The 24,860-nt window shown below is 40.5% G+C and overlaps 2 protein-coding genes across 4 annotated transcripts in view; one reads left to right on the top strand and one right to left on the bottom strand.

Annotated features, from left to right (window-relative positions):
- pip4k2aa (phosphatidylinositol-5-phosphate 4-kinase, type II, alpha a) overlaps positions 1 to 24,860 on the bottom strand; it is a 26,714-nt gene continuing 1,854 nt past the window's right edge. The window contains exons 1-11 of one of the 3 annotated variants that reach the window (XM_034560676.1): positions 15,505 to 16,189; positions 14,768 to 14,865; positions 14,573 to 14,669; positions 13,170 to 13,322; positions 12,158 to 12,304; positions 11,899 to 11,937; positions 8,544 to 8,660; positions 5,125 to 5,238; positions 4,707 to 4,947; positions 4,357 to 4,460; positions 1 to 4,207 (exon numbers count right to left, since the gene is read on the bottom strand). In XM_034560676.1, the coding sequence (XP_034416567.1) occupies positions 4,127 to 4,207; positions 4,357 to 4,460; positions 4,707 to 4,947; positions 5,125 to 5,238; positions 8,544 to 8,660; positions 11,899 to 11,937; positions 12,158 to 12,304; positions 13,170 to 13,322; positions 14,573 to 14,669; positions 14,768 to 14,832 (1,158 nt within the window). In that variant the 5' untranslated portion in view covers positions 14,833 to 14,865; positions 15,505 to 16,189 and the 3' untranslated portion in view covers positions 1 to 4,126. Of the gene's footprint in view, positions 4,208 to 4,356; positions 4,461 to 4,706; positions 4,948 to 5,124; positions 5,239 to 8,543; positions 8,661 to 11,898; positions 11,938 to 12,157; positions 12,305 to 13,169; positions 13,323 to 14,572; positions 14,670 to 14,767; positions 14,866 to 15,504; positions 16,190 to 24,860 lie in introns of those variants that run through there. The other 2 variants (XM_034560674.1, XM_034560675.1) reach the window with 2 other exon arrangements.
- The window catches only part of armc3 (armadillo repeat containing 3), a 16,989-nt gene continuing 10,576 nt past the window's right edge, over positions 18,448 to 24,860 (top strand). Inside the window, exon 1 of the mRNA XM_034560669.1 lies at positions 18,448 to 18,505. Coding sequence (XP_034416560.1) covers positions 18,493 to 18,505 — 13 coding nt within the window. The 5' untranslated portion in view covers positions 18,448 to 18,492. The remainder of the gene's footprint in view (positions 18,506 to 24,860) is intronic.

Consider the following 24,860-nt stretch of genomic DNA (forward strand, 5'->3'; position numbering starts at 1 on the left):
TTAAGCAGAACAAGTGCTTTAATTTGTTTGAGTGAACGCTTATGGAATGGAGTATATTCTCATCATCATCAAATGTGAAGAACAATAAAACATACATCAGTTTGGCCTCTCTGCCACTGAAAGAGAACCACACACACACACACACACACACACACACACACAAACACACAGTTGACTTGAATCTAACATGCAAATTCAAATAACTCAATACATAAAAATAAAATTAAAAAAAAGTCTTTCCTCCACAATTTATTTATTTAGAACCTCGAAGCCCAAACTGTGCCCCCCCCCCCCATCTCTGCAGATCTTGCCTGGCTTCCGGTCATTTGGATTTGTAAATCAGATTTCCCCGTACACGCTGAACACTGGGTTGTTTCTCATAACGTTGGACAAGTTCACACATCAGTGAAGCACTCCGTGCTCCATTTCCCAGTGCATGTAAAAAACAAAAAAAACAAATTCAGTTCAAACAAACACACATTATACTATACACAATGTTCTTCAAGCTCATGTGTGGTAGTTCTGACATTGGAAGATGCTTTTGGCATGTTAAGGTGGCAGCAGGTTGACTGGCGGGTGGGGTTGGTGGGTGACGGAGCTCATGAGAGAAGTCACAAAAGAGAGGACTTATTAGATTCAAAGTACAGCAGCAGGGCGCATGTGTTATTATCTATATTAATTTGCATCTGTTTAGTTCTGGCATCATCATCATCGCCTTCCTTACATAAGATCCAGAGTTAATATTCCCAAAACAAAACAGAAAAGAAAATCGCTCTCCCAGCATGCACTGCTCTGTTTTCTACTTCCTGATATCTGACCACAGGGAGGCCTCCAGGGCCAAACAGTGCAAAGCAGACTAGAAGATGATTATGTTCCCTCATTCCCTGTTTTCTTTATGACACAACCTATGTACAGTATGAGCTATGTGACAATAGAAACAAAACAGCCCATAAATACTGAAAGAACACTGAAATATCAATTACCACTGACTCAGGATGAACTGCTGATGACCTTCCTTAACAACAAACGGGCGATCTGGGTTACACAAAACTTAAGAACACATAAACCGGTTTCAGAAATGCGTCGGAGATTTATAGTCGGGAATTGAAATTTTGGACAAACACTTGTGTATTTAAAAAAAACAAAACAAAAAACAACAAAAAAAAAACCCAAAACACATTCCTGAAATCTGTGGTTAGAAAGTAAACGTGATGAAGATGCTGACAGACTCCCGAGGTGAGGGTGGGGGAGCTGTCAGTTAGCGAGGACGGGTACGACAAAACACAACCACTTTTCACAATGTACTTCCACACACGCACATTCTTTATGAAGCACCAGCGTGAATAAGGGATTAATATCAGCAGACGCCGCCTCACTCGGAGGAGGAAAGGGACGACCGTACACACTGAATAATCACAATGACAGGGTTGAATTTACAGAATCCAAACCAATCCACCATATTCAAATTCAAGACAGCTATTCACTTTTTTTATGTTGGTTAAAACACAATCAGTCGAATGGTGTTGTTAAACTGACTGAATAATATGAAAGAAATTCAAATACAGAGGTGCTGGAGTGGAAAAAGGTTGAGCAGGGGGTTGAGAATAAAGTACATACCCTATTGTTAAAATAACCTTTTACCTTTGTTTAAAAAAAAAAAGAAAAGATTACAAAATATAAAATTAAATAATTTTGGAGTATAAAGGCACACATCTTGCACAGTGTATACAATGAAAAACATTTATTTAAAGCATGGTAGGGACTATTTTATGCTGAACAGCTCACAATTCTGGTTAAAGTGTGGGACACAAAGAGAACCTGAACGGCCAACAACACAGACTAGCGAGGGAGAAGGAAACTTAGTCCTGTGACATGCAAGTTTTTTTTAATATCTTTTTCTTTTTTTTTAAGTACATCTATCGTAAGTATTGTGTAAATTCAAGCAGTATCATTCTTCATTTACCACAGCACCCTCATTCATTCTCAAGGGTGGCTCCTTTTTTTTTTTTATAATAAAACTATATTTCATGACTAAAATCCAATGTAAAAATATAAATGTGATTCCTAACAAAGATATTGTAATGGAAGCTTTTTGCATGGGTTACAAAAGGTCAAGGAGGACGACTTTACATGTTTTAGTTGGTTATCCAGAAGTGATACACAACATCACACGCACAACTTTTCTCACTTACACACAAGTATATTGCATTTCCCTTGTTAAGACTATATCAACTAATTGGGATCGTATTCATAACATTTGGTTCCTTTCCTCTTGTGCAAAATATACAGAAACAAAACGATTATTACAACGTTAATTTATAAAACCGCCAAATTCAAACACAGATAAACCACCTTTAAAAATGTCAACAACAACAACAACACAAACAACGATGAATAACAGACTCACAGCAGAGGTTGGAGAAGAGAAAGACGCTGTTGGTGCCGCTGACTTAATGCACATCTTTACATCTGCAGCTACTCTTCCCGATCTCCCCTTCCCTTTTCTCCCCCCCCACCTACAAGTATTGAACACTGACACGCACATCATTCGCCATCATTGAGTGTGTGCTGGTACGATGCTGGAGGTAAACAGTCTTCTGCCTGCACACTCACGCACAAGCACAAGCACACTCACACCGTTGCCTGGCCCACAGCCCCACCAATCCGACACCCCAGAGCACTTCTGAAAAGGATTGGAAGGTTTGTTTACAAAAGCCCTGTAAATAGAACTTGTCCACTTTTCCGTGTGATATTGCAGTAAAGTCTTCCTCACCAATCCTGACAGTAAGCGCACCCGCAGGTGAGAAAGGAGGAGGACAGGAGGAGACAGGATCTGAGATCAGGCCCCTAAAGATTCAATTCTTTAAGAGCAGAGTGCCTTTCCCTCTTTGTTGCAGCACAAGTAACAGAACAAGAGCTCCTAACATCAAATAACAAATAAAAGTGCAACATTTTTTGATTTCTTTCATAAGGTGCTGATGGCAACAGAAAGTTATGGGCGGTTGATGTTTCAATCTGACACCCTATATGAAGATATAACAAAGAGTGACTTACTCTTAATCACGACAGCCACATGAGATCTGGGTCATTCCCTGCCACAGGAACAGGAACCAGGCCTACATAACAATGCCCAACGTATTCAGAGGGAATGACAGTGAACAACATTTACTGTATGCTCTAATGCCTCTTTTCCTCATTTCTAGGTACATATCCTTCCCTTAATCATTCTTAAAATCACTGTGCGTCACAACAAAGCGAAACAGACAAAGCACTGACAACCACTGAGGTGCAACTCGTGCTGGAAACAAGCATCAGAATTTACTGCAACAAGTGAACTCATCTCAGCTCATGAGAAATGATTGTTGTTGTGAGTGTGTGGCAAGAGGATAACCCAGAAGCACAATTCATTCACTGTGCACAAAAGGAAAAGGTGGAGATGGGGTGGCGTCTAAAGGTTAGGGGGTGTAGAAGGAACCCAAATGGGAATATTGGTTTGGCCGAGTGCTTGTATAGCATTTGGGTGGCGGGGCGTCTGGCTGTTGGCCTATTGGAAGACTGCTTCCCACTCCCTGAAATGAAGCAATTGCATTAGGCGAGGCTCAACATGAACTTCCTCGATACATCCCGCTTAAGCCTTCTCTTTGCAAGAGGAACCTCACTGTGTGCCGTAATCTGACCTCTACACTCCCCTTCATCTCAGGCTGGATGTTGTATTCGATGCAATAAAAAGCCATATTCCCACATAAACAACCATACAGAAAAAAAACAAATGATATATAAAAAACAACACAGAAAACGTAATGTCATGGATGCTTGCTTTCGACACCCTTATCATTCAAAGTAACACATGAGCAAAAGTCAACAGAGGAGAGGTTAAATGTAAACGAATGACGTTTCTTTTTTTAGCTGCAGAGCATGGCATGCCATTGAAAGAGAGAGAAACAAACAGGGAGGGATGAGGAAAATGCATGAAGGAGAGTGATAAAAGCCATCACAGCACCTTATTAATTCACCCTCACAATGTTTTTTTTTTTTTTTCTTCCTCTCTGTCACCTCTCTGCCTCGCCCTATTCCCCTTTGCCCTCCCTTTCATATGTGCCTCTGTGCCCCCTGTCGCTCCTGGAGGCTATGACAGGATAGTGGTGATGAAATCGTAAAACCTCTTGGAGTACTGCTCTGGGTTCACCGTGGAGATCTCCGCTCCGGCCTGGAAAGGGACACAAAGACGACTGTCATTCACCACATGAAGTATATTTGGCATCCAACTCAAGTCAGTGTTATACTCATTCATTTATTATTATTATTATTTATTTTTAAACAGAAGCATTCAAACAGCTCTTGTACGCAGCTACATACTCCATGTTTGACAGTCTTGGCGGCGTGAGCAGCTTTCTTCTTGGCATCGTAATGCTGCAGGATGTCGATGATAGCCATGAAGTAAACTTCCTTCCTGGGAGCACCTATAGTTTAAAACAAATGCACCCTGGATGACAATCTATATATCTGCACAGAGTCCTCAGACAACATCAGGTATTGGTAAATAAGACAAATACAATCCTTCTGACAACTAGAATGATAACTACAATACCCAGTAGGGGGAGCCGTCAGTCCAGTATATATTATTAAGTTGTACAGTAAACCTCACATTAAAAGGGTTGTATTTATCATTGTATTATACGCCTGAACACATGCACCTGGATACTCACTATCGTTGCTTTTGATGGCGTAGACGTCAATGGCGGGATCAAACTCTCCAGGTGACAGAGGCTTGTTGCTGTCCAAGGTGTTGCTGGGACTGTCGGGCGGTGTTCCAATGCCTCCTCCGTCACTCTCACCGTCCTCCTCAGGCTCATTGTCCTCGCTCTCCACGTCTTCCTGCTCGGCTTTTTCCACATCGTGGATCCCCACCAGCAGACTGTAGTCCATGAGCTTCAGCTGGGCAAGGAACTAAGGACGGTGGAAGATGGAAGAAGGTGGGACAGGAGTGGAAATAAAAGCAAGTGAGAAGACATGAGAGTGTTTATGTAGGAGGGAGGTATCAAAGGGTAGGAAGTTGAAAGAAAAAAATGTATTTATACAGACAGAAAGGGGGGGACTTTTTCTGCAATTGTCAATTACACATACCTCTACATCTTTCCTGAGCTTCTCCAGGAACATTTTCTTATTTTCCCCATCAATGCAGATCTTCTGCCCATCATTGATGAAGTCATTGTCCTTGTAGGTGGGAAGCTCCTTTGCCTGTCCATTAGTATTGGAGATTAGTATCCAAATAAACAACAGCCCAAACCATCAAACTAGACGGTTCAGACCTGAGAAGCATAGCACACTGTGGGCAGCAGACCTGGGAAAAATATGACAGACTTCTGGTGCAAAAATTAAGTTTTCTTTTAAAATCAGATCAGTTCATCCAATAACACAAAGTCAAATCACTGAATAAAATTGTGTTCCATTGTTTTTAAGATATTTGACATTGGTCAAAAATTGACTACATACATTTTTTTTTTACTAGAAGCAATACCAGAATCAGTGTTCTTCATCTTTTTTCCCCAAGACTACTTGAAAAACATCAACAATTAAATAAACACTGTAAACTTCATTTCACAGGACTAAAATATATCATATAGATGTCTTGTTCAATTAGAATAATTCAGGGGTATTTCAAAATGCCTGATGAAGAAGATTAACACTAATCTTAGAAATTAGTCATGTCAACAGCGTGTTTAATTATATCTGCTGGACCAGACAATCCTGCATGTTGAAATGCCCCTTTGTATAAATGAGGCTTTGAGCCTCTGGTTTGTTAGATACGCCTGCCTGATTCAGCCAAATACAACACATATTACTGAGTTGTCTGACAAGGTAGAGGCAGGTAGGTCAGTCCAAACCAAGGCTAACTGAGCAACATTGTACATGCAGCATGCTCACAGCAAGGCACAGATCCATCTGATGCACCATTTGCATAATTTCTATATTGTTCTCAGTAAAACATACAATTACTCCTCAGTGCCATTAAACACACGGCATTCAGCATTTTTGTGAAAAACTGCACGGATGTTTGGGCAGCTTTTTAAATGTATCTGGTAGATCCACACTGTGTCGCGAAAAGAGGACGTCCCATCAAAGACATGGAACGTCCTTGTTGGGCTGGTCTCCAAAAAGCATCCCAGATTGATAACAGAGTATATCCCGCACTGAGACAAAAGATACACATATTGTTAATCTAAGATGCTTCTCAGAAACCAGACTGTGGTTTGCATCAAATATGAACTCTTTGTAACGGTTAAGCCAGCGCACACTGCATCTTTGTGACTTTCCCACAATTCAGCCCACAAACAGAATTAAGGAGTTTCCTGTTTAAGTGTCTGCCCACTAGTATGAATTGACTTCATGACCAGACTGCTGCAGAACTGCCAGCAGCCTGTAGGGGGTGCTATGGGAGGAGGTACGGGGCCTTGTTCTGAGTCACTTAGGAAAAAGAGAGCAGGACATGAGGTAACAAGGCAGCAGCAGCAGCAGCAGCAGTTTAGTTACTACAGTGTTTCTATGGCAGCAGGAGAAGAGCAGCAACACAACAGCACTTTGTAGCACTAGAATGAGTTTGGACGGCACACACTGACACACACACACAGATTACCCTTTTACACGGATGAAGACAGGATTACAGCTCACAAAATAGGACGTGTGTGTGTGTGTATATATATATATATATATATATATATATATATGCCATGTGACATAGACCTCCAATTTGCAAGAAATATGGGATGTACAACTTGCTCGACTGAATATAAATGCAACATAAAAAGTAAATGAGGACGCAACATAAGGCTGACTGCAAACGGTGAACATAGCCTGAAGGCATTCTGCAGGCCTGTCACCTAAACCGACACCTCAGCGCCTACATTCATCCATCTTTTGTACGCCGTTGTTTTCAACTCCCTTTTATTTCTATGCCGTACATTCTCTGACTTTCTAACCGGTTCATTGTGTCTTATGCCTTCTCACAGTCCCTGCACAGGATTCTGCCAGTGGGCTCGTTACGGATTTTCTCTGACTGCAATGAAATGTCTGACTCTTGAGTGATGCACTACATTGAGGGAAGTAGAAAAATAGAAAGATATATTGGAGGCAGGAAGAACGAGTGGGTTGCTGATGAGGCTTGTAAGACTGTGTGACAGGTGAATTATTTTCCAACCATTTCTTTTCTGTCTCCCGACAGCTGGCTGGAAAATGGATCTTGGCCTTTGGCAACTTGATGTCTTGCCGTGTAGCAACGCATTGCCTTCCTGTAGTCTTTGTGATATGCTAACTTTAACTCTGAAAGAATTTGTCTGTTTATCATCAACAGTCACTTTCTTTATTCGTGTGGAATCATCATTCAGTACGCGTCGGGCAAATCAGCAGGTTCATATCAACCACATGCAAGCCAAGGGAACGTCAAGCATTTCATGTGTTATTTGGCATTGGTATATGTGAACACAGCATAAGCTGTGAATATAATTTATGCACAATCAACTGTTTGGGTGTGTAGGAGAGCTCTTGAAAACCGTTTTGGATTATGTAACCTGGGCAAACAAAAACATCCTTCAAATACTGTCGTTTCCCCCGGAATAATTTCAGGTCAAATGTTCCAAAACTATTTCTGCATTTATAATAAATGCAAAATATACAAAACCATACCGTCTGTCATATGCGTGACTATTTTATGGAAACAACAGGCAATGTCCCTCAAACACTAGAAAACAAACACATGTAATTGCCATAGGATGCCTACAAAAAACAAACAGAACTCATTTCTCAGACTAGCCATCAACTAAAGTCCCATGGCACCAGCTCATCTGCTGCCTAACTACGGCTTATATATATATATATATATATATATATATATATATATATATATATATATATATATATATATATATATATATATATATAACACAGCAAAGTGTTTTGGCTGCAGTGTGGTGTCAGACACAGAGCAAGGACATGTTATCTTCTGCCATTTTGATTTGAACCCTTGAGAAACTGGAAATATGCCCACTGTTTTACATACGGCTGTGGTTAGCGTACACAGGTCAGTTCATGTGGTCTGCTTATCAATTGTACTGCAGAAAATCGTAGCGTTTTGTTTTAAAATTAGAATGAAAAAAAACAAACAAAGCAAGATAATTCTCCAGGAATGCAAATATGTACGTTCCCTTTCCATCTCTGGTTCCACTTTTGTTTTTTGACAATGCGATGTGTCCCTCCCATTCATACCGCTATCTTACTCCTCCACTCCAATGTTTCACATACATGTTGTTGCCGTTGAGTGAATGGTGGGAACAAAAACAAAACTGTCTGGCAACTAAAACTTGGTTGAGCGAAAGGCGACTTTAAAATGGATGGAAAGTGTGCAAAATATGGCCTTTCAATAACAGTGTATCAGCTTGGATAAGACGAGGAAACGAAAAATGCTCGGCCAAAAAAATAAAAAATAAAATCACAATAAAAAAAATGTGTTTAATAGATCATGCCTGGTATATGAGCCCTGGTTCTCTTACATCTCTTACGTGTTTCATGGCGCAGTAAAAGCGCGTGGCAATCCGCAGTGTTTGCAGCCTTTGCTGAACGTTACCAGATTTGGGCCGCGGGGGCACGTCCTCTGGTTGGGGCGGCTGCTAGAAAAGGGGGAGCGAAGGAGGGGCGGTAGGGGTGGAGGAGAGGAGAGAAGAAAGGAGAGAGGAAGGAAGTTGGAAGTAAAGGCAAAGTGTTTAAAATGTAACAGAACACAATTGTTTTTTCAAATTGGTAGAGGGTTGGAAAGGGCAAGATGAACGCGAAAGATCCGTAGATAAACTTTTTGCAGTTACACTATTTTCATGCTCTTAGTTTGGTTAGTCAATAGGATCGTATTTCTATTCAATGTATGCATGATTCTGGTCTGCCTACACTGGTATTATGACTGATAAATGCCTGCTAGAGAAAGGAAGCAGCCTGCTCGAAGGCGGCTAGGAGCTGGAACTGAGAAGAGCAAGCAAGCAACCGTAAACTAATTAGCATTCTACTAACCTATGTTTTGCCATCTATTCAGGTGTAGTACTAGTTCTAAAAGCTTTTTACAATTACTAGACAAAGGGCTACTAATAAAATATAAAGAAAGTTCCCACTCAGTCATACAGACACATTAAAGCCATGTTCCCCCACAGGAGATACAAGCCGTGCTGGCGTGGGGAAAGAGACGAGAATAAACAAAAACATCAACAACTGTAGCGGATATATATTGAGCAGAGGCCGAGTAGAGATGGTGGTATTCCACAAACCAAGGACCAGCGGCTATCTAATAACATATAAACAAAACTTCTACATTTTCAAGGTTTTGTAACAAATACTGCGATCGCACGAATGCCTGAAACACTTTCTAAATTGTGAGTCAGTGTCCTAAATGGGTCATAGACAAATTTCTTTGTGGATAACCAGAAAAAAAAGTAATGTAGAATAAAGCAAGCAGCGTGATTTAATGGGCCTAAATAAGAACATATTTTCCCAGTTCAGTCTCTTGTTAAGATAATTTGAGAGTACAAACTATTGATGCATTAACCCACTGCTTGGTATAATGCTGTACATCAAATGTGTTAAAAAGCCAAATGCTGCTGTTTGAACCCTGAGACAGCAGCCACTAAGAATTGCACAATGTATTTCATGGAAAAAAAGAAGAAAAAAAACATCTCACAATGTGCAACAGAATGGAGCTGGTGTTCATACACATTGAAATGTGTTAGAAATAATGTAACTTTTGAAAAAAGATGCAGAAAAACATAAACCATGCAGACGCATGCAGGAAAGGGAGACCGTGTAGTCAGGAGAGAACCCTGCCATGCTTGTGGTTTGAGTGTGTGTGAAGATTTGTTTCTTACTCACTCTCTCTCACTCACACTCACACACACACACACGGCATGATGCACCCTCTTCTTATTTTACTGGCCAACTGCACTGTGTGACACTCACACTAGTGTGAACAAGCATTAGTGTTGTGTTCACACACTGGACTTAACAGCAGAAGAACTATGGAAAGAACCCTTGTAGTAGGTACGTGCAGGTGTGGGTAGGTAAGCATGTGTGCGTTTGTCCAAAGGTGTTTCATGTGTCTCTCGTCAGATCCTTGTCTTTGATGTCTGAGCCTTAGTTGTGACTCTCAGTTGGGAGAGAACGTGTGTTTGCAGATTCAAAAGTACGTGTGAGATCATGTGCTATATTTAGCATTCTGCATGAGTGTTAACATAGTGAAAGGCTTCACTTATGGTAGCAATTGCTGTGTAATGCTTACTGTGTGAGCTGCATTTCACTGAAAGATGAAACAACCCCACATACATACATACACATACAGTGTTCTGGAAAATAACATCTTCATTCACGTTAGCTTGACTTGAATGTAGCCTGTTCCTCCTCTTTTACTAAACTTTAAAAAGGTGTTTCACACACACAGCTGAGACGCAGACAAAACAGGTCACACAGGACCTGTGTGTGTGTGTGTGTGTGTGTGTGTGTGTGTGTGTGTGTGTGTGTATGTAATCCTCAGCTGCTTTGTTTTTCCATTCTCCCGTTTTAAACCCAATGCTGTTTTGTTTCTTCTTCCATTTACAGAAGGATATATTTAGTTCAGGGATTCCCTGAAGTCTTCCATGCCTCACTGTGTGTTGACCCACAATTAAGCCCCTGTAAAACCTGTTGGAAAGTATAAACCCCTCTGGGTCAAAACTGTAACGCTCTCATATAAAACCCTTTTTCATAATTGGACAAACCTTTGCAGGGCAACGATTGGAAACATGCAATGACAAACAAAACACTTTGGACAACCATCCCCCTTCAATACCGCTGAGCTGTCAGGTCAAACGAAGAGTGGTCCAAAGTCAAAGTGTTCAAGGACGCTGTGAGGCACTTCCATCATTCAAAAAGGTCAAAACATTTATCCATACAAAATGCACTGTTTCAATCTGCTTAAACATCCATTCTAATTGTTAGCCAATAAAATGTTAAGTGGAAGCACGATGAACCATCCAGTTCTTTACAATTCATTTTGAGGTGACTGTCCAAGCAGCCAAGAGCAAAAACAAAAAATAGCCATTCTCCCACAAACGGCAACATTTCCATCATCATCAGTCACACAAAAGCTCATATGTACTGCTAACACACAAATACATGCACACGCACACGCACAGTCCAGTCAAATACACAGCTATAAAGAAAACGCCTCATGAACAGGCATCTGATTGAATAAAACTCTAAACCCAACACACACACATCCAAGACACACACACACAGATGGAACAGCAAAAGCGAGGTTAGAGAGGATGAAGCAAATTAAAGAGACATTAAAAGCGTGCAAGGGCTAGAAAGGGAATGGGGTGATGAAGTAGGTGCTAACTGAAGGAGATGTACACGTGCTATTGTCATCTCCACTCAAAAGGGAAACAAATCAGACACCAACGTTGTGTTAGTTTGGCCCTTTGGGTGATGACAGTCAACCTGGAATTGTTTGAAGCTGTGTAGGTTATTCGAACCCCTGGAAACACAGTTTGTTCTCTCTCATCCCCATCAAGTTCAATCAGAATATTTAACCGACTCATTTTCAGTTAATTACTTCAGTGTTCAATTCAATTCATATTTAGTAAGCATTTGTAGAGAAAAAAATAAAAATAAAAAATACTGAGGAGGGCTGCATTAAAAAAATTTAAAAAACGTTGGGGATGGGATTATCTTGTTTCTTTTTTTTTTAAAACACGTTTCTAACTGTTGTGCTAGTTTGATGCATTTCTTTAATTTTCTTTTCAATTGTAGCACTCTGGGTTTATAGTATCATTATTTTCTAAAGTTATGTGGCTATGTATAACAGTGGAACCGCCCGACAGGTGACTGTACCTTCTCCTTGTCGCTGGCCTCTCTTGCCACAGTGGAACCCTAGAAACAAAAGAAAGGAAATTAGACACAAACTACAAGATACACTTTCTATTAATGCTTGCATCAAAAGCTCAAGTGATCATGACAACAGGTTTTTTGAAAAAAATAAAAAAATAGTGGTAAAAAGAGATTTACATAATTTCTTGTAAAATTCATATTCTATCTAATCACTTTTCATTTGATTGCCTCCATTAGTCTTGATAATTTTTTCACCTCCTACCTTGAGATCATATTTTTTGAAGACGGAAAGGCGGTGAGAGAAGACATTGCGTGTGACAATCATGTAAGTCTCATCTCCATCCACGGTGAGCCGGTAAATCCCCAGAAACTGAGGCAGCAGTGTGTTGCCATGGCACTCCACGATGAACTACGAAAAGAGGGGAGACGGTGAGAAACTGAGAAAGAACGGTTTGTTAGTGATACTCTATGGCTTAGTATCACTCTGTGATCAACTGTAAGGTGATATATAGACGGGAGTGCTCTCACAACCGCTGGACTAGGAAATCTTATGAATTTGTACCCCAGGACTTATTGACCAAACCAAAATCAATATTTTAGACCAAAAGCTGTCCAAAAAAAAAAAGCGTTCTGTGGTCCGATGTGTCAGTTTGTAATGCAAGCAGACAAAAGACGTTTATAAACCAGAGGTCCGTCAAATCCGGAGGTCGTCCGTCCTTTAGACAGACTGGAGACCTTGGAGTCAACGAGCGGGGCCAGTGCAGCTGCGCCACTGGTGCAGAAGGAGCGCATGTAGCGCGATTTGTCCAGTGCCCAGTCTGGCAGCACAGTGCGGGTTCAGCCTTCAGAACTAAATAAAGATGGCCATGAAAGGTCATCCGCCCGCGGGAAATAGGGGGGGAAAATAATTTATATGCTTTGTGTGTGTTGACATGAAAAGTGACCGCACGGTCGGTGTTGTCTTTCTGTTCATAATGTCCCGTATAAATAAACACTCTATAATCTTGTTCGGTATATTAATTATGTAAAGAAAACACAACCACATACATATTCAGTACAGCGAGCGCTTCCGTCGTGTGTGCCACTGTCTCAGTCCTCAGTCCAAAAATGAGATTAAGCCATTTGCTGAATTTGAAAAACTGTATTGGATTATAAATCACGGCTCCACCTTTAAATATGCCTTACATTTTCTTATAATTGAAAAAAATAAAAATGACGGCTAATAGTCAAGATGACGGGCAATGAGAAAGTCTAACGCAACCACTAGTTTTCACCTGATGATATTTCTTTAGAATGTTATGCATCTCCGCCACATCCTCACTGGTGATGGTCTTGATGACGTAGCGTTTGTCATAAGATGTGTGGAAGCGGGCCCCGCTCCGTCCCTGGGCCTCACTGTTCAAAGGAGCACTGCGTGTCAGAGAGTTCTGAAAACACACACGGCAAAGACAGAAAGAAACTTAATGTTCGCACACACACAAAAAATGCTTATTCAACTCAGAGGACACATTTTCTTAGTCGTTTCAATGGTTGAAATAGTACTTGAATGGATCCCACAATACTGCATGTCCTGCCTCCACCCTCTTGTTGTCCCGACCATCTTCTCCTCTCCAGTCTAAACATGTGGGGTCCTGACCCCTATGCCCGCTCCCTGTCTAAACCTACACACATACGCAAACAGCTGCTGCCCAGATTTTAGAGCTCAAAAGTAACCCGATCCAACACCCCTGACTCGATGCCTCATTCTCCAAGAATTCCTCATGTCCTCTGCCCTCAGTGCACTCTCCTATAGCATCTTTTGCTCGCATGTACAAGCTAAAAGAACTGTTTGGCAGCATTTCTTTTATGCGTCGTTTCATAAAACCAGGGAACCGTAGCGGCCCACTTACCGTCCAGGTCCTGGTGTAACATTGAGGTGGTTTGTGTTACAGGCTGAAATGTTTAAGAGGCCGTTTGCTTGAGGCTCGCATTGATAAAAAATCTTTCAAAAGGAATATCCCAATGTTAGTTAGTAATTTTCTACACCAGACATTTATCATAATATGGGGAAACGATTAATCTGTTTGCAGTTCAGTTAACCTCCCAAAACTGTATGTTTCCATGTTGTATGTAACCATTCATTAAAACGAATGGTCACTGTGCATGTCATCAAAAGAGCCAGCAGCTGGTGATACCCATTGGCTGTAATGAGGAATGTTACTAATGGAATTAGAAAAAATACCAACAATCCTTTAAAAGAAGGGCAAAAGCAAAAAAAATTATAAACCAATAAAGCTTTTAGACCACAATGTGACTAGCGCCTCATGTAGAAAAGTAGTTTTGCGTTGAGAATGTCACCACATTTCTTTGCACTGGCCAGTGTCTTAACACCCCCAACTGCCCACTCACTGCAGCCAGCCGAACCCTAATGTAAACATGCGAGAAGGACAGCTGCACTGAGCTCGGACACAACGACCTCCAAATACTGCCAACTCATTGCCTGCACCGGCAGTGGGGATTTACTAGAGAAGAGCGGAAAAAAAGAAAGAAAATCAAGGCCGAAACAAAAAGGAGGAAAGGAAAAAGTGCAATAATTTCCTAAATAAGACTGATCAAATTCGTGTGAATAGTTAGTTTCGCAGGATTACATTTATTAGATACACAAGGTTCAGATATGTTTAAAGATGATTTTTCTTACCAAGAAGTCCTGATCATCGATGCCAAACTTCTCTCTGAGGTTTCGAAACACCAGAGGGCAGTACTCCTTGAACTTGAAATGGCTGGGCATGTTCTCCCTGTGTGTATAAATAAAAACAGACAGAGTTTATGAGATGCTCACAGGTTTCTGATAATAAAATACAATAATTATATAATATACTTAAAAAGATCTTACTTGTTGAATAGGTGGTTGTCCACTTTGATCTTAGAATAGGCCTTGAAGTCATCTGGCATGAGCATGATGGGAATCTGAACATGGCTTAACTCATTTATCTGGGCAGAAAAAAACAAACATAGAAAAGAAGGGGAAATCAGTGACGTATCTAGCAATAAAAAGCAGTTTAAAACATGTCAGTGAAATCACATGTCACATAAGAAATGATAGGAATTTAAGATACTTAGGGGAGAAAAAAAAAAAAGAGTTGTGTCTCACTGAAGGTATACAGGCAACACTAGACAAAGATCATCGATCATTACCACTGATAAACATAACGTGGTGATCAGTGGAATCAACACTGATGCAAGCCTGCTGGTGGCGCTTTGCAACCATTACTGTACATCTTTCATTCCTATGCTAGCAGAGTGCTTCACACCTTTTCACGATGCAATATTATCCAACCCAATCAGGAAGATCTTTTAACAGACTGGTGTAAAGATCAGCAGTGGCTTTTGCCTTTAAAAGACATTCAGTGTAACAGAAGGATTTGGTTTTGGCATTTCGAGAAGTTTTCCCCCCTAATCAAAGCAGCCTGAAATGATTTATTCGGGCTATTAATAAATCAAGACCAGTTTTTGGCACAGAACACTTGGCGATGTTAGATTTTCAGGATGAGGGGGAAGGGGGCGAGAGGAACTGCTGACGGCTCAAGGTGTTTTCAATGTACACATGAATGTGGCAAGATGGGGACTTACAGATCAGAGAGATGCGTTCAAGTGAAATGATGGCTGTGTGTCACTCCTGCTGCAAAGATAATCATAACCTGTAGTGAGTAGTCTGAGATGCGGTGCAATTTCCTAATCTTCTAGTTTGAGCGTGTTCATGATTCAAGAGCATTTATCACTTTGCTACAACGCACCAGAATGAAGGTCAACGTGACCTCCGTTAACGTTTGCTGCAAAGCTCTGTGATGTTGGCAGTCACTGCGATTACTCTGAGCAGCAGAATGGGAATGAATTAGCATATAATATGTGTCTGATTTAGTTAGTCTAAAAAACATTTGGAACAACTAACAAATTGTGGGCTTCAAGTCTTCTTCCCTCAGCGGCCAATGTTGTGTGTGTGTGTGAAGTTACCCTCTGTGGTAACTTGAAACTATCATGCAGTAAACATAAGACTGACCCGCCGGTGCTAGGTCACGGCCTTTCAGCTGAAGACGCGGCTGTTTCAATTGGCGACCGATCAACCCGTGTGTCTCGACTGTTAACGCTTGATTATACGAGTTGCATGTTTTTAATCGATTGCACATTTATGGTCATGATTGCATCCAACAAAATGAAAATTACAAAACACTTCAATAAACCTAGCACACTGTATAAACAACAGGGCTTCTAACACATATGGCACATTGCAGGGGTTACCAATTGGAACTGGTCATGAATCACATTGCTGTAATAGGCAGACCTGACATTTGTTATGACTCAGGCACAGCTTGATAACAATATGATGATGCTGTGCGTGTGTGTGTGTGTGTGTGTGTGTGTGTGTGTGTATCCTTGTGTATTCGCTGTTGGCTGCAGACAAGAGTGCTGGCACGTTTCTTAAATCTATTAATAACCTGTCATTCTACCAAGCACACTTGTTATGTAGCTCTACTGAATAAATTTGAACACAAACTTTGGTGGCGAGAACATTAATCAGGAAACGTGTGTATGCGTGTTAGATTCAGCTTCATACATTGCTGCAATTTCTGTAGAACTTCTAACATTACGGATTGCCAAATAGTCTGCATGACATTGCTTTATGACTTATGGGCTAGTTCCCCAAACAGCTTCTGGTTATGGATGCTAATTGGGATTATTTGATTGCCGGCCCTTGTTAACTGATCACCAACATTTTAGGAGGATTAGGAGATTGCATGAAGGGGTGCTGGGGTTGAAGTGCATAAAACAAGCCGACCAGCTGCAACGATAACTGATGCACAAACAGGTTAAATCAATCATTTATAGACAGCTGCAGTGTATTTGCAAAACAGGCAACCAGGTCAACAACCGTTGAGGACAGTTAGCAGTCACGATGAATGCACGATGCATGCATTGTCGTGAAAACATGCACAGAGTCTCCACCGCATCAATTAGTTTAGCTGCGAGGTTGTCAGGTGTGCATCTCTCTGACATACTCCATCAAGGTCGAGAACATATGAAGTTAGCAGTAACATAGCTGTGTACATTGGTTGCGGGGAAAATAATTAGTACAGCATATCGCATATGACAATATTGTATGCATACACAAATGGCAAGTATCAATCTTTTATTATATAAACTATTAATATTGAAAATGTGGATGTCAGGACTAACATAACTGTGGTTATACAAGTAATGGTTTTATAACTATGAGAATTAAAGTAGCTCTATGGTGATGATATCGCAATAGCATATCGTAACATTTTCAAAATCGGAATAATATCCTATTTTGACTTAAGTAGCGTGGGGCCTCTGGTGAATTCCACCACTAGTGAATGTAGCAGTACTGTGTGAATACAGTTCATCTGTTGGTTACTAAATACTACAACTCCTCAAGACCCAAGCCAAGTTCCTGCATCTTGCTTGCCAGCCACGTGCAACCTGCTGATTAAAGCTTGTCCAGTGAAGTACAAACAAAATATGCCCGACCCTGCACTTTAAATACCCGTTAGGATTGTTGTAGACGTTAAGCAAGTGTGTGTGCATTGTTAACAGAAGATAAATTAGGAGCAGGAGAGATTTAAAAAACACACATCTGAAATGAGAGGAAAGCGGGCATTACAGGAGACAGAGCACGCAGGGAATCCAAGTGCCATATCTAGAAATATTTCAGTGCCCTGGTGTGACAGACACCAGCGTCACAGTGATGCTATACCACAGATGCATCCTGGGTACTCAGTCGGGAGATGTCGCCTTATCAACAAAGCTGTTTCACACAAAAGCGGAGACAATGCCTGATCTTACAAAGCACACATGCACGCGAAGACACAAGTGTATACATGCATGCACACACAAACATCAGGTACAAATAAATTCAATAAAGAGTGAAAATAGTTACCACAAGTATGCCCAGAAAACAATGTGCATCAATGTGGAATATCCCCCAAAACACTCCTACCCTAATTGTGTACTGTTACTGTTTTATTAGCACATTTTCTTCTTCCAGAAATGTAATTAATGCCACAATTTAACAGAAAATGTCAACGGAGAAATTGTGAGTGTCAAAGTCAGAATGAGTAGCGTAAGCCACTTTCTAACAGCATGTGTTTGACAGTCACTAATATGACAATTTTTGCTTTGGATAGGTACAGCACTTTAAACTGCAGGTGCCTACATGAATGATTGATCCAGTCGACCCATCGGTCCCATGGACTACCTAGTCCCCATTAAGTAACGTTTAGTACTCATCTGCTCGGCCCTGGTCCGAATTTATATCTTGAGCCAAGTGCGGTTCTTATGTTTTGTTTAATCAGATGTCTCCAGCATATCTGCCACTCTTCCTGCAGCTAGCAAACTTGCACACAATTTTCACACCACCACTTCCTGTTTGTCTCCATGGTGATGAAGACTGGTTTTCCGGCACAGAGTGAACCAAGCTTGTGCTGTTGCTCCATCGGACAGGAAGTTGGTGAATAGAGTGTGCGTTGTCAGCAGTATGACATTGCCTTATCTCTCTGAACAATGACGGATAGATAACTCACTCGTGCAGATGACAGACCGATGATAGTGTTGGGTGAGATTGCAACACCTTTTGCTTTTTAAAATCTGGATGTAGAACTACAAACTATTGGGCCATTTCTGTGGTGCAAATTATAGAAGGGTAATGAAAGTATAGAGAGAAATGTCTCCCAAAGGAAAGAAGCATGTCTAAACATCAGGTATGTTAACAGGATGGAGGGAGGCATTTGACAATGGACAGGAAAGCTAAAACCGACAGTCATCTTTTTCATCTCTTCTAAATTCTGATAATTCAGTTAATGACCTACAAGCTACAACTAGAATGTGTCACTAGTGTAAAAAATAATTTGGAGTAATCTGGCAGTGCTTCCAAATTCTTCCTTTGTTCGGGAAGGTCGAAGATACATTTTTGTCAACCATTCCAATCACTGTCCTACAATATTTTTAGACTCCGTCTGCCCCATCTTTAAATCATACTATATCTTATTTCTGCTAAAAAGGTGCAAAAACGGCTGTCCAAAGAAACAGTTTTTTGGATTCCGGAGTCCAAGAGTGCCGTTTTTACGTCTTGTGTGAACAGTGCACATAAGTCTCTGTCTGCGCTTAGCGTCTCCTCTCCGACATGTTTGCGGGCCTTCTCCCCCTAAACGGTGGCCATTTGATGCAGCTGTCTGCGAGCATTATGTGACTCCATCAGTGCCCGGCTACAAGCCTGTGCGTAATGCAGCCTGGGGAGGCTTCCGCTCAGCCCCTTTTGACCCAAGCCCTGTGTGGTTTGTGCCGACACAAGCAAATGGCCACGTTTGCTTGGCTCGTCTCCATGACATGACAAGCGAAGGACTCAGGATGACATTTCTCCGTTCTAGGTCAAGATGGACGGCTTAGTGCTGCAACATAGGTCTTTACCTTTAATTAAAAAGGTAGTCAAGGATTCTACTGTATTTTTATTGGTTATTGAATAAGAAGTATTTCACAAAAGGTTTGGTTATATTTTATGCATGCATCTTCTCCCAATGAGTGAAAAAAGAAATCTAAATACTAAACTTGAAAACCATATTTGGTTGATTCTTACCAACGTGTGTATATGTGTGTGTATATATATATATATATATATATATATATATATATAGTTTACTTGCTTCAGTGTCTCCAATACATGATTAATCCTCATCTGATTCAGAGGATTGATATCCCTATTTATGTCCATCACATACTTTAATTTCTCGTTGTACAAAGCCACAATGCAGCCACAACAGCATCATTATGATATATTTTCCATTGGCGTCATCTTACAGCAGGCCCACACGTTATAGTGTCAAGCTGTCAATAATGAGTGAGGAAATGGGACATGTGCTCGGAAGAAACGACTCCTTTTATATCGTTAAGTGTCAGCGTGCACTTCCTCTATGCTAATTTACAAGACATTAAAGTCTAAGTGTCTCTAATTGAAGTGAAATCAAGACTGACTGATCATGTAATTAACCAATATGTTGAGGTGTAAATATAGTAAGGAGGCAACATGATTATTCAATCTGGTGAAAGCTGCACTCCAATTAATACTGCAGAGTAGTATTTACTGTGGTATTTTTTTTATAAAAGCAACAGCTTAAAAAACCATCAGCATACACTTCAACATGTTTTCTCAAGTAAAACAGACACACTTATCATCAGTCTTGCACTTTTTTGGGAATGGCTCTATTACACAAACCGTAATCAACTGGTATACTTGCTGACCACAACATGAATTTTATAAACCACAAAGATAATCATATACAGTATGGATACATACGCTAAATGGAGATTTGCCATTTAACAGTCAGATAGTGAGCATCAAAAGGTCACATAGAGCTATATAGATTGTGTTGAGTAGAGTGTGGACTCGACCTTTCACTGACCACTTTACAAGGATATTACATCATCTCCTGACCTGTTCATTTTAACATTAGCCACATACATAAGAACACGTCTTACCCAAGGATACAAATCCAGCCTCTTCAGTTTGAAAGCCCTCAACACAGTACAACAATGATATCACAGATTCATTGACCCATAAAAAGTAATTATCAAAACGATAAGAAAGCTCAGTGCGGAAATTTACAATTATTAATGTACAGTTAATCGTATAACGTTATAGCAGTACTTACTTATGCGAGTACATCTTCTGCTTTAAAACAGCATGCAATGATCAGTCCTTCACATTTTAACAAAAAATGTGACCATGGAGCCTGTGACCTAATTCTGTAGAGCAGCTTTAACTTTACGGTCAGGGGTAGCCCTTACTCCCATTCCTCTCCCTCTGCTCACAACCACAGCATAGAGAGGTCAGCCATAATGAGGACACGGTGATGCTAAAAGTAGAGCCGGGGTAAGGTAAAAGGACTGCTGCATTTGTGTGTGTTGGGGCACGCATGTGTGCGTGCGTGCACACTAGTGAGAGAGACAGAGACACACAGAGAGAGAAACAGGGCAAATGCAACCAACTACCTGAGTAAGACATACACAGTGCAATTAAAGGCTTATGGTATTCATGCCTTGTATTGTGAGACGTATATTCACATCAGACACCAACAGCTGGTTCAGGTCGAGGTTTAGCCGCCGTTAGTCACCAAATCACACACACCGAATTGCTGAAGTGTGTGTTTCCGAGTTTTAGACTACAGTAGAATATGCCAGGCATACCAAGCCTATTCAAAATATAATTCAGACAAATATCATTCAATGTTAGCAAGTTCTTACAACAGACACAATCCTCCTAACTATGTTGAAACACTAAATGACAAATTATCCTAGTCATCAAAGTATATGCAGACAGGTCAGCAAGTCTGTTATGAGAACAGTGCTGTGCACAGCCAGCTATTAAAGGATATAGTGGTGTAGACGGACTGAGCAACAAACAGGCGTTTGGTATATAGACTGTACCGTTGAGGGAATGAAGCTGCTCAGCAACATGTCACATTACATTTATGCAAGTGTCCCACAGGCCCATCGCACACACTTTTATTTTATGTTTTTTTTTTTTTAGACACTCTGGGAATGAAACTACAAGATGCTTCTATGAGTCCCTCTGTCATTCCCTAAGGGTGCAAAGATGTGAGGCGCCAGCTTTTCTGTTTTCCTCACCATAATCATCACACATATTAGCTGTGGGTTACTCCTGCAGATATTTATAGAATCTCCCTTTTATGCAATCCACAGAACTGAGACACAGCTACTCTGAGTCCAGCAGAGAGGCAGGACACAGCAGAGAAAGGCAAGAGCGAAGGGGACAGGGAATAAAAGTGAGCCAGATGACACAAAAAGGGGCTATGACAAGAAATGGTGAATGAATCAGCAGGTTGGGGAGGGACTGACACAGAAAAACCTGAGGAAGCCAGACTTAAAATTCAGAACTTAATTATTTAAGATATTGCCTAAATACTATACAAAGTTCTCTTGGAAATAACAGACAAGTTATTTTTATTTTGCTAATTTGATAAACTACTGATATGATATACTGACAACAAGTCCCTTAAGTGGCAGTGTACTTCATGGCATTACAGAGAAATTTGTAACAAAGACGTTTACTGTCTCTAGTGAGAAGAAAAACATTTGAAAATATTGTGTACAATCACCATTTTCTTTTGTACTATTCTGCTCCCCCTTTATTATGTGCTAGTTTCACTACCATATAATAAAGGGGGAAGGGCTCATTTCCAGAAAACACTTTGAGGCAGCCAAATCATAATTTGTGTACTCAGTGCAGCAAAAAATAGATCATGAAGAGACAAGACTTATTCTACATGTGTAGTGTCTTGCAGACCAGGAGATGCTTTTGTAATGAGTTGGAGATTGATTTGGTAAACTCTGGTTTGTTTAAGGTGTTATACCCACTAAGCTTCAGTGGTTACAACTTAAATTTCCCTTGAAATCCATTTCTGTAAAACCATGAGCTGTGTAGCCTATTTAGGCTCTAATGGATGCAAGTATAAGGATTCAAATGAAATTGGCTACCTGTCAACAAAGGCTATTTTCAGCCACCACACACACACCTTTTGAAACGCAGAGCAATTTCAAAACGCATATCCATGGCTTTTCTTAGCTGTTACACAAGAATAATTTTGAGAATGTACACTGAATGTTGTGGGCCATATAAACATGCATTGTGGTACTCTTTGACTCATTCTACATAACATTTTTGCTTCATTAGACCAATAGAGGGGCAATATTATCCACGACTCTGTTTGAAGTACCCGACTACCCATCCGTCTTAGCAGGTTCAGTTGTTTAACCATTGTGCTCCCAGAGTACCAACACTGTAAGAAGTCTGGTTTTCAGTCAGCACCAGATTGGATGCTTTTGATTGACAGGCCACAGTGGATATGGAGGGGTGGGGGTTACATTTTCCAGAACGTGTGTGTGCATGTGGTCTTTCCATTCTCAGGCCTTCACTTTTATTAATTCCTTTGCAGTGTCCTGTTATTTACACGTTTAGTTTACTTTGCACACTCCATACTGTGAAGTAACCTTACAATAACATTTAGAAACTTCTGCTTTTACACTCCCAGGCAGTAACTCAGTGGCTCAATCTGGTGACCTGGGAATGCCATTTTTATGTTGCCAGTGGTAGGAGAAACATAGTGCCTTATCAAGTGGTGAAAACAGCAGGGGAGGTAGCTTAAGGCATAAGAAGGAAATGTGCTGGCGACAGGCTTGCTCTGTTATGCAATCTAGGGGAACAGTTTGAACATGTAGATTCTACAAACTTGTCTAGGTTTTTCTGGTTGAGAGTCAGCAACCCATTAGACACCTGAATAAGACCAGAGGATCTTTAGGATATTAGCCTGGAATACTCACTCTACTGGACATGCATGGCCAATCCATTAAACTTCCAATAAAGATTTTAATGTTTTAATAAAACATTATCAGTCTTGACAGACGGAAAGAGAGAGGTCTTTTTTGTGTGATTTCTTACATGACAGTCTGGGTTAGGGTTAGGATCATATCTGACAATACGTCGACGGGGTTACACCTGTCTTTTCATTTTTGTCATCCGATCATGCCAGGACACATTATTGTCATGTCTGTATGCTCCAATATCGGATCTGGCTCGCATTAGGATATCATCAGCCAGACCACATGCCGAGGTGGACTGACGCACATTGAGCTCCAATCTCAGCGAGGTGTGGTCAGTAAGCAGCAACATTAAATGGGGACATTGTGAAGAATTTATAGGAAATTAAATGCTTTGTCCTCTGTTTTTAGAGCCGCTTATTTAACCAGAAAATATACCCAATCGCTATTCAATCAGGCAGGTCGAATTTAAGTGTCAAGTGTGGACACATATATAGACAGAGGCGAGTTCTGATGTGGCGCCTCCGATCACAAAAGTTCCATTGAAAAGTCAAGTGAAACCACGGCACATTCAAAAGCAGAAAGATTAAATCACTAGTACTGCATAGCTGCATGTAGTAATACCTTGAGTACCTTACTTAGTTTGCAGCCTCAGGATTAACAGCACAGCAAGGTGACTGATCTCTCTACAGAAGCTATCCAAAAGCTTTGGATTTTTAGCCGTCTTGGCACACTTAACATGAGGCCAAAACTCAAATCGCACCATCTATGCAACAGCAAACAACCAACAAAGCTCAAAAGAGGCTGAATCATCTGAGCACAAAGTGCTGGTGCAGGAGCCAAAGACTGCAACATCATTTACTAAGTCAAAGGGAACTGTCTCCAACATCGTCTAACAACAGTTGTCACTGGTAAAACATTGTGCATTACAGGAAGAATTTCAAACAAAAGGACAAAAATATATATGGAGGTGAAATAGTACAAATTGCAATCTAGACATAACACACTTTTGTGGTGATGTTTACCGTGGCCATTAAGTTAGGTTCAACAAAGTGTTAATGCAATGTCAATCTCCTGTGTTTACCTATAATCAGGCTCTGGTAAACAAATGGCTAAATAGTATTTATCTGACCCATTAAAGTAATACAAAATCAATTTAAATGTGCAACTTGTCTAATCTATTAGGGAACTAGTGAAAATAGGTATAGTACTACTGAGATGTGGAATTATGAATGACTTTGCTAAAGCAGTCAATAACCCCACATGAGGCAAAACACCACAGGGCAAACACAGGTATCAATAAAGAGCAAGAAAGCAGAGCAGCAATCTGTAATAAAGGAAACAAATTCTAACATTTTATATAAACTATACTGTTCTCATCTTTTACACCATCACCTTTCCCATGGGAACAATGTCTTACCGAATAGATTATAAATAGATAGACATTTATATATTAAATATAAAAATGACTTTGCATCTCTTTTTCTACATTTTGGAAAGTTCTCCTCAAACAGATGAATCATTCTGTAAACATGTTGGCTTTACTGTAATACTCGTGTTGGGAATATTAGGAACAAGCT

Source organism: Cyclopterus lumpus, chromosome 20, assembly GCF_009769545.1.
Source record: "Cyclopterus lumpus isolate fCycLum1 chromosome 20, fCycLum1.pri, whole genome shotgun sequence".
Lineage (NCBI taxonomy): Eukaryota > Metazoa > Chordata > Actinopteri > Perciformes > Cyclopteridae > Cyclopterus > Cyclopterus lumpus.